Source organism: Diospyros lotus, chromosome 10, assembly GCF_014633365.1.
Source record: "Diospyros lotus cultivar Yz01 chromosome 10, ASM1463336v1, whole genome shotgun sequence".
In the NCBI taxonomy this organism is placed as follows: domain Eukaryota; kingdom Viridiplantae; phylum Streptophyta; class Magnoliopsida; order Ericales; family Ebenaceae; genus Diospyros; species Diospyros lotus.
In genome coordinates, this window is record NC_068347.1 from 10,530,593 (window position 1) to 10,545,756 (window position 15,164).

At 37.7% G+C, this 15,164-nt stretch overlaps 1 protein-coding gene across 1 annotated transcript in view; it reads left to right on the top strand.

The window, feature by feature from the left end:
* The first annotated feature begins 7,535 nt into the window (after positions 1-7,535).
* Positions 7,536-15,164, top strand: part of LOC127811517 (nuclear pore complex protein NUP133) — a 65,803-nt gene continuing 58,174 nt past the window's right edge. The window contains exon 1 of the mRNA XM_052351447.1: positions 7,536-8,030. Within this exon, the coding sequence (XP_052207407.1) occupies positions 7,831-8,030 (200 nt within the window). The 5' untranslated portion in view covers positions 7,536-7,830. The remainder of the gene's footprint in view (positions 8,031-15,164) is intronic.

Sequence of the window (15,164 nt, forward strand, 5' to 3'; positions counted from 1 at the left end):
TTAAATTGGGGGGTATGATTAGTGGTTAATTTTGTAAAAATTTTGTTATAATTATACCCTTCTTTTGATCTTAAAAATGGTTTAAATTAGATATTAATATATATTTTATGGTTATATGCAAGTTTAAAATGAAAAATGAATGAAATGAAATTTTAAAGTAAAATTTAATAATAATAATAATAATAATAATAATAATATATAAAATTATATATAATACCTATACATCATTATATGCATGCATGTAATATATATATATATAATCTAATCTAATATATATATATGTGCCATGTGTAATACATATATATAATATATAATTTATTAATAACATTAAATTATTTTTTTTTTAGACATGAAGAATTCAAGTCCGTGAAGAATTCAAATCCATGAAGAAATCAAACCCATGAATAAATCAAGCTCATGAAAAATTCAAGTCCATGAAGAATTCAAACCCATGAAGAAATCAAGCCCATGAAAAATTAAAGTCCATGAAAAATTCAAACCCATGAAGAATTCAAGCCCATGAAAAATTAAGGCCCAATTTGAGCAACCCATGAAAGATATTATTTGGAGAAGGTCCAAGGATTATTTTTAATCCTAATGAAGATTAAAAACCAATTTATAGAAATCTATTTTTATTTTTTATAGAAACCAAGTGGGGTGATGCCACATTCTGTTTGGTTTTTCCACAATATTCATTGACAGAATACGCTTATGCTTGGTTCAGCAAGTTACCCTCCGGCTACATTACCTCCTATGAGTAGCTGTGAGCAGAGTTCATTGTGCCCTTCGTAGGCCACGCCTTAAGGAAAAAAGCCCCCACTTCACAAAAGAGGCTTCTAGGATTGTGGATCCGATCCAAACCTGGTTAACCTTGCCTGCGACATCTCAGATCCTCAGCTGCTATGAAGGACTCTACTTTGGTTAATCTCAAGACAAATAAATTTAATTGTTATAGTTTGGCAACAACAATTGAAAAGCCAAAGGTTATAGTTACACTTGCGAAAAACTAATGTTATAACTGAACCTGTAAAAGCTAAGTGAATTGTTAAAATTATTGGTGAGAAGCTAAAGGAGTAAAGTAGGTTGGAAGAGCCAAACCACTGTAAAATTTCTGTGTGATACATTGTTTATTTTGTTTTTCGTTTTATCACTTACATCTTAATTACAGCTTTGTTATTGTTTTAATGTCCTAAACGTGTATATATTTTCAAGTTATAACTTGCAGCATTTGTATTCAAAAGCATAAATTGTTTAAAATATTTTTGGTGCAAATATTTTATAAAATAGAAAAGTTTTCTAACCATCCAATTCACCCCCTTCTTAAGTGTGTATTTATTTTTATAGATAGTTTTATAAGAATTATCAATATTGTTCATTTAGAAAAATTAGAGTTAGATGTTTAAAACATCTAACTCTACTACAATTAATTTGAAGCTAAATTGCAAAATTAGAGTTAAATGTCGAAATGTTGATATTTTTATTTATTCTAATTTGAAATTGCATGTTAATATTTGGAGCAGTTAGTTTGAAGTTTGAAAACATCTATACTACAATTATTTTATGTTGTATTTTGAAGACAAGTAATTTAATTTCCTTATTTACTTTTATTCTGGTAGTAGCGAAAGATGTTATATTTATTGTAATATGAATTTATTATTAATTGATTATCATGTTACATTTGTTGATTATCATGTTTGATTAATTTGAAACTATTATTTGTTGATTATAATTGATTGTCAAGAATGCAAAAAATACTTTCTGGCTTGAATAGGTTTTAAATCTCAAGTTGAGCTCATGCTTGAGCCCAATTATTTTTTTTCAAGTCTATTTTGAGCTCAGGAAAGCTAAGCTCAACTAGCCTCGATTGCATCCTTGTGGAAGCGATTTTGGAAATTACTACCAATGATGGTTCATCAAGCGCAACAACCATCTTTTTTTGGTTTTTATGTTTTATTTTTGTTAATCTTAATTTAATATAATTTAGTTATGATTGATTTAATGAGTTTGTTTAATGTTGTTACTGGAATACAATAATTAAATTTATACATCTTAGGAAATACTCGGCTGGGCCTAGCGAGGGATATGGTATGTGTTGGCAAGGGGGCGTTAGCAAGCGCCTAGCTAAAGGATGGCTCGATCAATTGTTTGAGAGAGTAGAATTCTTAGGGCTAGGCTCGATCCATTACCTAGCAAAACAAAAAAAATGCCCCAAGTCTTCGAATGCCTGCTAGGCATAAAGGGTTTTTGAGATACTTCTTCGTTGAAGACTTGGGTCTTTGGTTAGCTAGTCTTCATATGACTAGGTTCCGAGATAGTCTCTGAGAGGTGCTACGCTTTGAAGTCTCTGGATGAGTCTAAGGCACAAACACAGTTAGAAGGTGCGCATGGAGCTTTCCCGCCCGGGTCCCCCAATGCCAAAGTAAGATGATGCCATGATGCAAAACGAAGTATAAGTATATGCTGTATGAGGCTCTGGATTAGTGTCTTCGAATGGGTTTGAATTTGAAGTGTTAGGTTTCGATTTTCCCAATTTCTCCCTTGAAATTCTCACATTTTACTCAAGCATTTATCACACATATATAGGCCAAGAGGTAGGAAGTGTTGCAAGGACATCGTGGCAATAAGAGAGCTTAAATTTGGCAGTAAAAAGGCAGCTTGACATGTGGCAAGGCGAAAACGTCGCTTGGGGTGCGACAGGGCCTTGCGTGGCGCGGCATAGCCTCGCCTAATTGGGTTTTAAAAAAACCAGCCATTTTTCCTTGCAACATTCCCTTCTTGCGTGCTCGACCATCTTGCCTACATGCTCCCTTGCAAGGTTGTTAAAATCGGGATTTTAAGTGGGATCGAAAAAGTGTCCATAAAATCGGATCGTAAAATCGAATCGTAAAATCGTAAGATTTTAGAGATAATTAAAAATACCCTTCAATTTTTGTAAATATATGTTTATAATAACATAATTTTGCAGAAAATAAATTAATATCTTTTAATAACTTGATTATTCCTTATTATAGTTCAAAAGATGATACTTCCAAAATATAGTTCAAAAACTAGCAGGTTGGTATAGGTAATTTAGAGGCAAAATATAGGTAATTTAGAGGTAAAATATAGTTTAAAATTCTTTAGAGGATTCTTTCAACGTCTTCCATTAGATTTATGTTGCATTTTTTTCTTGATTTAACATTGATTAAATCAAGTAAAATCCCAATTTGGGGTTTGGTGGTCCATTAATTAATTACTTGTTTGTCTTGATTTACTTATGCAATCAATGTTAAATCAAGTAAATTGAAACTTATGCAATTAATGTTAGATGCTATGTGACATTGGAACTAATACAATTAATGTTAAATCAAGTTCCAATTTAGAGGCAAAATATAACAATTCATTGCATAAGTTCCAATGTCAGATGCTATGTGACATTGAGACGTTAGAAACATCCTCTAAATTGCAACTTAAATCAATGAAGGTCTTTGAATCGTAAAATCGTTTGGGAATCTCTAAAGCGTAAAATCGTATATGTAAAATCGAGATTTTATAGGATTTTATCCTAAATTGGATTTTACATGGGATTTGAATCGTTTAGGGATCTTCAAATCGTAAAATCGTAAAATCGTATGTGTAACACCCGGTGTTATAGGTGTTAAAAGAATAGGAAAGAAAGTGAGAAAAAATTTTAAAAATGCCCTTGAGAAGGTGTGGGATCCTTGAGATTGAGGGTGCCCTATGAGAGGGACATTTTGGTAATTTGGATAGCGAAGTCCAATAAAGGGTAATTTGGTACATTGGAGATAATTCCAAGGTGGAATTGAGTATGGAAGTGAATTAGTTCCCATTTTGCATTATGTGGAGATAAATGGGATTGAAAATTCACAAATGGTGTTTTGGTAATTTTGGAGAGAAATTCCATAAAGGAATTAATTATGAGAAAAAGAGGAAATTAATTATGGGAGTGGAAATAATTAATTTTTTCTAAATTGGTATATTTATATGGGGGTGCCACATGGATGGCTTAGATTTAGTCTTGGAAGCCAAGGTTGGTGGCATGGAGTGACACTTGGCAAAGTGGTGTCCAAGATAAATGGAAGATCAAATTAATTGCAAAAGAAATTGGAATATGGTCATTCTTGCAATTAATGGGAGACATGATTATGTTGCATAAAAAGGAAAATGCAAAAGAAATGAAAAATGGTCAAGCATTAATGATGGAAAATGGACCCATTAAATTAAATGGGAAAGAAATTATACATGTCTCTCAAGTGGTCACTCATGTGATAGGGTGAAATTAGTCAAATTAAATATATGAGAAATGGCTAATTTTGGTATTCGAAGACTACATGATCCAATGGTTGGGATCAAGCCTTGAAATATGGGGATTTAATAAATTGGAAAAGCCTTGAATTATGTCTTTCAAGGTTGATGGCATGAAAATTTCTCAAATTAAATAAATAGAAAAGAAAATCTATTTATGGAAAGGAAGACTTGATCCAAGGGTGGAGATTTAGTCTTAAAAATCTAATGGTTGAGATGATTCAAGAGAAGTGACATGGATTGCCACATGTAAAGGGATTTTAATGGTTGAGATCTAGTCTTCAAAAGTAAAAGAAATCTAATGGTGGAGATTAAAAAAGACAAGAGCACATGGATTGTGCTTGTTATGGAAGGCTAGGATGTATTCTTCCAACTTAAGTGAAATCCTAGGGCTAAGATTTATTCTTGCCATGGATATAAAATAAGTGAATTAAAGGAGAATTTTGGCTATATAAAGGGAGGTAGAGAAGAAGGCTAAGCTTTTTGGCCAAATGCTTAGAGGAAGAAAGGAAAGAATGGAGAAGAAAGGAAGAAGGAAATGAAGAATGCAAAGGTAAGGTCTCTACCTTATAGTAATAAAGAGAAATCCTTTATCTTTCTTGTATGGTGGCTTAGCTACCTTATGTTTTTTTTTAAGGGGTTTCTTGAGAAAGAGCAAAGGTTGAAAGCAATGAAGGCCTTGAAGTTAAAGCATGTGGAAACTTCAAAGAATGGAAAAAGGTAAGGGATAGCCCCATGGGATGGTGGCTTGCAAGTTGTAAGTATGATGCATGATTTCTATGTGTGCATTGGCATGTTGTTTGAGCTAGGACCTATGGCCATGAGGTTGAGTGGGGTAGGGTAGATTAAAGCCTCAAACCAAGGTGGTTGTGAGGATGTGGAAGCCCTAACCATGTTGCATACATGCATTGGCATCACATTTATTTTCATATTCATACTATTGTCATTGCACCCTTATTGAGCTTAATAGCTCATGAGGTTTTATCCTCACCATGTAGGTATCTCATGTGCAAGAAGGAAGGAATCTTGGAAGGGTAAGCATGCTTGATGAAATGAGGACCCTAAGGAACTCATGTAATTTAGCTTGGGTTTTGGAAGCCTAAGCATGTTGTAAATTACCTTTTATTTTTTGGATGTATGATGTAGCAAATATAGTGTAAGCTATATTCTTAATAAAGGGGGATTTAAGCATCAAGGGGTTGTGTAAGCTTGTTGCAATTTAGTGAATGGTTGTTGTATGTTGTGGAAGCATCAAAAATATTGTTAAGCCTTATTTATGGAGAAATAAAGGTAAATTTGAAGAAAAGTGAGGTATTTTATTTATTTTAATTTCTGGAGAATTTGGGTATTTTTGGGGTGTTGGAAAGTGGAATTTTCAAAAAAAAATGGGTGCTGGAAATTTTTTTGGGAGCAGCAGGTCGGGCAGCAGCTGGGGGCGGGCGTGCGGGCGCACGGGCGTGGGCGCGCGCGAGCGCACGGCAGGTGCGCGAGCGCGCGGCTGCACAGGCGCGCGCGCACGGTCGCGCAGGCGCGCGGCCGCCCCAGGCAGCGCGCGGCCGGGCCCAGTCGGCCGTAGGGCCCGCTTTCGGAAAAAAAAAAAAAGGAAAATTCAAAAAATTAGGGGAACAAAAGGGGAAATAATAGGGCCCAATTTTGGGAGATTTTGGGCTATAGAAAAATTATAAAATCCCCGAAGGAGTCCCCGAGCGATGAAATAGCGGAAAATTTGGAGGATTTTTCTGAGTACGAGTTTTCCCTTAGTCTAGCCCGGTGTTAAGAAGCATCTTGAAGCCCTTGGGCGGTGTAACGGGTTATTTCTTTATTCATAAGAAACTCGCGAGGTCCTAGGGTGTTTATGGATCCTGGGTAAGCGAAGGGCCAGACGAAGCCTAGTTCCCACCTAGGGCGTTTCTTCTTGAAACATAGTCCGCTCTTCATCTCACACCGGGCAGATGAAAAGTTCAGGTAATTGTTCACGAGTAACACCCGTAAGTGGGAGCGGGGCGTTACAGTACGCGTAAAATTGAGATTTTAACAACTATGCTCCCTTGATTGATTATTATTATGCCCAACTTATATTTAAGCTGATTCAGCCACAGTTTTCTGAAATTATAATAGCGCCCCAAAATTTCCAGAAACCAACACTTGCACTCTTTTTAATAATTACGCTAACACTCCAAAACTTCTGAAAACCCCACTTATACCAAAATTAATAATTCTATAAATACTCTCAAATAAAATAATTAATTATTTTAATTGCTCATTTTCTCAAAACAACATAAATTATTATTTTTTCCCTTAAATCCTCAAATATTCAATAACGACCTCAAATATCAAAATTAATATTTATTAATTATCTCCAAAATTTTAGGATATTATAGAAAAGGCTACGAATAAAGGCAGAGGGTCTGAAGGTACCTTCGAAGATGAGACGTCCCAAAGAGTATCGTTCGGATAAGACTTTCCCAAAGACTTTTTGAGATAAAGGGATGGCCTAGAAAACTCTTCGGGATTGATGGGCTTAAGGCATTCAAATAGACTTTTCCTCGAAAACTTTTCAAAGTCATCAAGAGACTTCTGTCTGGAAGACTCTTCGAGATAAGTCTTAGGCTTGGGGGCATAAGAACAAGGGTACTCGAAGATTTTTCGGAGTTATTGTGAGACTTTTGCTTGGAAAACTCTTCAAGGTCTTTCGGGTCTTCAACCTTTTTTGATACTTGAATTTTTGGTTTGATATTTCTAGAGTACACTACAACAATTAATGATGCATGTGACAAAACTTGTGTTAAAACAAAAAAACTATGAAAATATTTGTAATTATTTTTAAATTATAAAATTTTTCTATATAAATGACTCGAATGATATACAATTCAAGTCTAATATATATTTTCAAAGTACCTTACTCCTCCCAAGTATTTTAATTTTTTTTTAAAATGATAGTATTTTTTTAATGATTAAGATGTTCTACTTTCACCTATCTAGTCTTGAAAGAGATTAGCTTTTTTCTTGATTTAGTTTTCGAATAAATCGGATGTGGTTGTAAGTTTATATACTCTCAAGCAGATATGCGGTCAATTCTTACTAAATGAAGCATTTTTGTCTCGATCATGAGTTGATTCGTGCCAAAAAAATAAAAAATAAAAAATTTAAGAGTTTTACACCATGCTGGTGACAAATAATATAATAGCATCTTGTCTTGATTTAAAAACAAAAAAAAACAGTAACAAAGGTCTACGACTTTGTTCAAACCAAATCAACTGCCGCCCACACCACCCCATTTCCTGAACCTCACTCTCTCGCCGCCTCTCACTCCTCTTCTCCGGCCATGTACCACGCCGGCGGCTGAAACGCCGATCTGCAAATTGGAAATTTCCCGGCCTTCCCGAAACCTGTTCTCCGTCTTCCTCTTTAGAGCTTTCAATCTATTATCAAATCCTAAACCTCAAATTTAATGTTACTTTGAACTTGACCTTTAAACCCTAGACGCACGGTCGTTAACTTTTGCTCTCAAATTCGCGTTCAGTAATGTTCTCTCCGGCGACGAAGAAGTCCACCTTCAGCGGTCGCAAGCACCGTAGTCTTCTCGGTCACTCTGCAACGGCCAACTCTCCTCCGGTCACTCCGCTCGCCGAGAACCGCCAATTGCTCCCTGACAACTTGGTGCTCAACCGCCCCGCCACGGGCACTCCTGCTCCATGGGCCTCTCGCTTATCCGTTCTAGCCAGGTAGCTATCACAATCAAACAAACACAAACTCCATACCAGTTCGTACACATTTTTGTGTATCTAATATTTTGCTCTTCGGGAATAGCTATTAGGGTTTGTGGTATGAGGTTTTTGGTGGCGCAGTCTGTTGTGTGCTTGTGTGTGTTGTCTTGATTGTTAGGCCATGACACCGTTTAGGGTTTTGTGGTATAAGTGGATGACAAGAATTTACTGACCGCTTACAACTTCAATTGAGGAATTAACTATTGTTTTCAGTTGACAATTAAAGGAAACTCGTGGGACTATTAAGTTTTGAGCATTTTGAAAAATTTAGGACCTTTGAGTTATCTTCATTTCTTTCTGTTGGCATGCCTTAGCCCTTGGGAAAGAAATTGTTAGTATTATTTGGTTGTGTGCCTAAGCTGAGAATTTGGTAATATGCTATTTATTTACTTGCACGCTGAAGTGGTTTTCTTACACTATAGCTTGTCATTGGTGGAAAGCCACTAGTTTGGCGTCCAGCATGTATTCATTCTGTCTGTTTTGTCTTGTTCAGTTTCTTTGATAATTATATACCATTTGGTTGATCTTTCTGATATTTTTGATCTTGCTTCAAGCATGGACAAGAATATTGCTGCAAGAATCCAACTATCTACAAAGAGATAGCTACTATTTCAATTTGGCAACTTAGGGAAAGAATTTTAAGGTGCACATACTTATAAATGACCAGGTTTCTTGATTGGGAGTACTTAGAAGTTTGGTATTCATTTATTTGTGCTCATTTATCTCTAAAGAGAAAAAGTGAAGAAGAATAAGTTATTAGATGTTTTCGTTCTTTGGGTCTGGGTTTTAAGAAACTTGTTCTTCAATGAAACAATTTTCTCCTTGATTGAAATATTATGGAAAAAAATGAACAAATTAAGGTGAGAGAGAAAGCACATGTTGAAGATAAACCGAGAAAGATTGGATGAGTTTTTTCTTTTTCCCATTTCTTTTACTATGAAACTTCATGTTCCCTTAAACACTAGAGAGAGGAAGTGAATGACAGAATCAAACCCTTAACCCTTTGTCATAGGCAGTTCATTTATTGGCAACTCTTCTTTCATTATTTTGGAAAGAATGAAAACGAAATCCTTTCAAGTGTGATGGAATTCCTTTGCCATCTTTGATGGAGCTAATGTACCATTATTTGGATTGAAAGAGGTTTGGGGATGAGAAAGTTAATGTTATTATCTTTTAAAGAAGATTGGTGGTTGTGGTCCATTTCCAACAAAATCATCGTGTCCGAATGGAAGCTAGGAGTTCAGGATTGTTACCAAGAAGGCTCCAAAAAGGTGATTGTGTGATAGTAGATGATGGTTCCTTATCGTGGGTGTGTTGAATGATAATTTCTTTGAAGAAATTTTTGGCCCCAAATTTCAAAATAAAGGCTAGGGGAAAATAACTTAGATTGTGTGGATTTTTGCCCACTCGCAAGTTGGTAACAAAGTGGCTGAATGAAGGTGTTTTCTTCAAGTTGCTTTGGTTCCTTTGTTGCTGCTTGGTTGAGTTAAAGATGTTCCAATGCTAAATTTGTAGAGGTGGAGACAGAACCTCTTTGTCTTGACAAAGATATTGGAGGCAATTTGAGGAGTTGTTTGATTTGGGAGCTCTTGGAGTTGGTAGGGACAACTGTTGAGTTATATGGTTATAGTCTAGGGTTAATCTTATGTTAGAGCCCATGGCCCATTGTATTTGTATATATATATAGGTGTATAGTCTATGAAATTAATTAAGTGGTATATACATATTAAAAGTTAGGGTTTTCTTCCTAAGCTTCACATGGTATTAGAGCCAAAATACAAACCCTAGCAACCACCATACAAACCCTAGCTGCTGTTGCCCACATCACCGACGACCATCGTCAGTCGCGTCGCCACCGACAACCGCAGCTTGCCTTGCCACCGTCTTTGCCGCCAACTGCGTTCCCGTTGCTTGCGATACTAGTCTGCAGTGGGTCTTCACTGTCCAACAACCAATCACGCACACCGCCATCGTTGTTGCGTTCGCCGACCTCCAATCTGTCAACCCCCGAAGGACCATCGCCGTTGCCGTCGCCATGTGTCGCCTCTCTCGCACTGTTCACGGAGATGTTTTTGCTCCGATCTCTCTCTCCAGTGCTCCGATCACAACGTTGTCTTCATCATTGGACTCGCCTCCTTCAGTCCATCCCAGTCCTGGTGGTTTCGTCGCCATCCGCCACCGCCGATGGTCACTGACATTCGCTGTCAGCTGTCGCTCCAGTGCTCCTCCACGCTTCATTCTCTGTGTTGGATCATCTAGCCTTTCTTTTTGGCTATTTTTAACCCCTTTTGTTTCAGATTTGTTGATCTTATCCCTTTTGTCCAACATGGCTGGTACCAGTAAATCTGGCTCATTCTTTGGTATTCTGTCTCTCTCTCTAGCCATTGCTATTGAGAAGTTGATGGACAGTTCCAATTATATCTCTTGGTCTAAGGCGGTTGAACTATGGTGTATGGGTCAAGGTTTACAGGATCATCTAACTACCAAGGCCGAGAATGTGATCACAGATAAAATTGAGTGGCAGAGAGCTGATGCTTTATTGTGCAGTCTCTTGTGGCAGTCAATTGATCCTTCTCTTCATCCGATCTATACTAACTACACCACGTGCTATGAATTGTGGGCTCAGGCCAAGGCGTTATATACTAATGACATTCAACGTCTGTATTCAGTGGTGTCTAATCTGCTTAGTTTACGATAGTAGGGTCTGACTCTTCCTGATTTTCTTGGTCGGATGGCCTCTATTAAAGCTGAATTTAACTCTTTGTTACTTGCTGGTAAGACTGTTGCAGAGGATTTAGCTCAGCGAGATAAGTTCTTCAAGGTGTGTACTCTTGCTGCCATTGGTCTTGAGCTTGCTCTTGTTCGTGATCAGATTCTTTCTAGTCCTACTGTACCTACCATGGATGAAGTGTATTCTCATCTTCTTTGGGTTTAATCTGTTCCTACAATACCTCCCTCTTCTGTAGGTGATCATTCAGTTATGGCTTCACAGGTTCAAAGTAGTGGCGAACAGGAAGAGATCGTGGTAATTGGGGCAAATGCCCCAAGTGTAACTACTGTCACAAGTGGGGGTATACTAAGGAACAGTGTTATAAGTTGCATGGCTGCCCTCGTGTTAATGTTGCTCATGCTGATGGTTCTCGATCTAAGTCCTTTGATGGTCATCCACTGCAATCTATCATTTTCACTAGGGCTGACTATGATGAGTGCTGACTATGATGAGTATTTCAAGTATAAGACGTCCCAGCAATCCTCATCCACAGTTGTTTCTGTTGCCCACTTTGGTGATTCCATTGCCTGTCTCGCTCAATCATCATCTTTAGGACCATGGGTCCTGGACTTAGGTGCTTCTAACCATATCTTTGGTAATCCCCATTTGTTCTCTCATTTTACTAATTCTATTTCTTTACCTTCTGTAACATTAGCCAATGGGTCCAAAGCGGTTGTTAAAGCTGTTGGTACTGCCAAACCCTTACCTTCTTTGCCTTTAGATTCTATCCTTTATCTTCCTCATTGTCCCTTCAATCTTGTCTTTGTTAGTAAACTTATGCGTGTCTTAAATTGTTCTACCACTTTTGATGATCAATCTGTTACTATTCAGGATCGCGGTACGGGACAAATGATTTACGTCGGATGTGAGTCGTAGGGTCTCTATCATCTCAACCTTCTTGCATCTCCTGTTGCTTGCTTGGTGACTGAGTCTCCTGCTCTTCTCTACAATTGTTTGGGACATCCTAGTTTGGCTAAGTTTCAGAAGATGGTCCCCAGTTTGTCTAGTTTGTCGTTTTTTCATTGTGAGTCTTGTCAACTTGGAAAACAGTCTCACACTTTTTTTCCAAAGCATGTTAATAATCAGGCTGTGTTCCCGTTTGCTTTAGTTCATTTCGATATATGGGGTCCTAGTTGTGTCGTGTCTGTTTTGGGTTTTCAATATTTTGTAACGTTTATCGACGATTATTCTTGTTGCACATGGTTATATTTAATGAAAAATCGTTATGAGTTATTCTCAATTTTTGAATCCTTTTGTGCTAAAATCAAAACGCAATTTCATACCTCTGTCCAAGTATTGTGCAGTGACAATGCCCCTGAGTATTTTTCTATTCCTTTTACTATCTTTATTTCTTCTCAGGGGATCTTACATCAGTCGTCTTGTGTATATATACCACAACAGAATGGGGTTGTTGAGCATAAAAATAGACATTTGATTAAAATTGCTCGCGCTCTTCTTCTACATCATCATGTCCCCTTTCGCTTTTGGGCTGAAGCTGTCCTTGCTGCTTGCTATCTCATTAACAGGATGCCCTCCTCGATTCTTCAACACCAGATTCCTCACTCTCTCTTGTTTCCTGATCAAATATTATATATTCTTCCTCCCCGTGTCTTTGGTTGCACCTGCTTTTTCTTGGTTACTCTTGCCTTCAGAAGGGTTATCGGTGTTATTCTCCTGACACACGTCGCTATTTGCTTTTGGTGGATGTTACCTTCTTTGAGTCGTCTCCTTTCTACTCTTCGCCTCATTCCGAGTGTCAACCCATTTATGAGGCAATCCCTCTTCCCGCGAGTTCTCCTGCTCCTATTCTCCTTGTTCCTTCTCCTACCCCATTGCAGGTTTATCATTGGCGTCATCAGCCTCGGTCTCCTCCAGTGGAGATGTTGTTCCCGTGCCTTCTTCCGTGTCTCCTACTACTTCAGCGACTCCTGTTGCCTCATATCCTGCTCAAGTCTCTCCACCTGCTGCTATCCTGCCTCTTGAGGATCTGTTTCCTATTGCCCTTTGAAAAGGTACCCGTTCTTCTCGCAATTCTCACCCTATTTATAATTTTCTTAGATATCAGCGTTTGTCGTCTCCTTTTTGTACTTTTGTGTCTTCCTTATCCTCTGTTTCAGTACCTAAGACTGTTAGTGAGGCACTTTCTGATCCGGGGTGGCGACAAGCAATGGTGGATTAGATGATTGCTTTGCATTCCAATGGTACTTGGGATTTGGTTCCTTTACCCCTAGGGAAATCTCGTCGGCTGTCGGTGGATCTATACTGTCAAGGTGGGTTCTGATGGGTAGGTTGATCGCCTTAAGGCCTGTTTGGTTGCCAACGGGTAAACTCAGGTTTATGGTCTTGACTATGGTGACATTTTTTCCCTTATCGCTAAGATGTCTTCTATGCGTTTGTTTCTCTCTATAGCAGCTATGCGCCACTGACTGTTGTATCAGCTGGACATTAAGAATGCCTTCTTTACATGGTGAGTTTCAGGAGGAGATTTATATGGAGCAACCTCCTGGGTTTGTTGCTCAGGGGGAGTTTGGGCAGGTTTGTAAACTCCGTTGCTCACTATATGGGTTGAAGCAGTCTCCTCGAGCCTGGTTTGGTCATTTTAGTGCTGTCATTCAAGACTTTGGTATGACTCATAGTGAGTTTGATCATTCGGTTTTTTATAAACACACATCACATGGGAGGTGTATATATTTGTTTGTCTATCTAGATGATATTGTTATTACAGATGATGATTAGGATGGTATTGTTTAGTTGAAAAAACATCTTTTCCATCATTTTCAGACTAAGGATTTGGGGTTACTTAAATACTTTCTTGGCATAGAAGTTGCTCAGTCCAGTTCTAGTGTTGTTATCTCTCAATGAAAGTATGTGTTAGACATTTTGGAAGAAATTGGGATGTTTGATTGTAAACCTATAGATTCTCCTATGGACCCTAATGTAAAGCTCTTACTAGGACAGGGGGAGCCTCTTGTTGATCCTGGGAGATACCGCAGGCTAGTCGAAAAACTTAATTATCTCACTATCACTCGCTCAGATATTTCTTTCTCAGTTAGTCTTGTCAGTCAGTTTTTACAGTCTCCTTATGATAGCCACTAGGATGTGGTAGTCCAGATTCTCAGGTATATTAAGGGAGCTTTAGGTAGAGGACTAGTGTGTGAGGATAGAGGTCATATTCAAGTAGTCGGATATTTTGATGCTGACTGGGAAGGTTCTCCCTCTGATAGACGGTTTACTTCAGGATATTGTGTTATGGTTGGAGGAAATCTAATATCTTGGAAAAGTAAGAAGTAAGAGGTTGTTGCTAGGTCGAGTGCAGAAGCAGAATATCGTGCAATGACCTTGGCAACGTGTGAATTTATCTGGTTAAAACAATTGTTTCAGGAGCTCAAGTTTGGGGAGATATCACAGATGAGATTAATTTGCGACAATCAAGCTACATTACATATTGCTTCCAATCCAGTCTTTCATGAGAGGACCAAACATATTGAGATAGATTGTCACTTCATTCGAGAGAAGATTTTATTTGGCTGTATTACCACAGATTTTGTCAATTCCAATGACCAGTTAGCAGATGTCTTCACTAAGTCTCTCAGGGGTCATTGAATTGAGTATATTTGTAGTAAGCTTAGTGCATATAATATATATGCTCTAACTTGAGGGGGAGTGTTGAGTTATATGGTTATAGTCTAGGGTTAATCTTATGTTAGAGCCCATGGCCCATTGTAGTTGTATATATATATAGGTGTATAGTTTAATTAATTAAGTAGTATATACATATTAAAAGCTAGGGTTTTCTTCCTAAGCTTCACAACAACTTTTATGATGAGTAAGATAAGGAGATTGGTTGAAGGTTGTCGCAAAATTCCTTTAGGGTATGAAGGTTGAAGAATGGGGCTTCTTCCTTTTTTATGTTTCCTATGATCTCTAAGGCTTTTAGTATCTTGAAGTCTAGTTGGGTGTTTGAAGGTTAGATATTCATCTGAACTAGCGGTCTTCATTGTCAAGTTGCTTCTACTTGGAGTTCAAGCAAAAAGGAATATGAAGTAGAGTATTTAGGTGGGAAGTCTTCAGTGCAATTACAGATAAATATGGTGTTTTTGTTGGAATAGAAGGAAGCATGTTGAGTAATGAGCATTTCAATTGGCGTCAAGTTCACGATGATTGTAATGAAAAGGGTATTTTGATGTCAATCAAAGTGGGGGTTGGCTCCTTGGTTTTATAGTGCTGTTGTGGGTTGAATTTTTGAGCAAAATTCATTGATGGCACATGAGTTAGTTTCACAAGTGATCTTCACTGAGGGACTACAGAAACCCTTGGCAAGG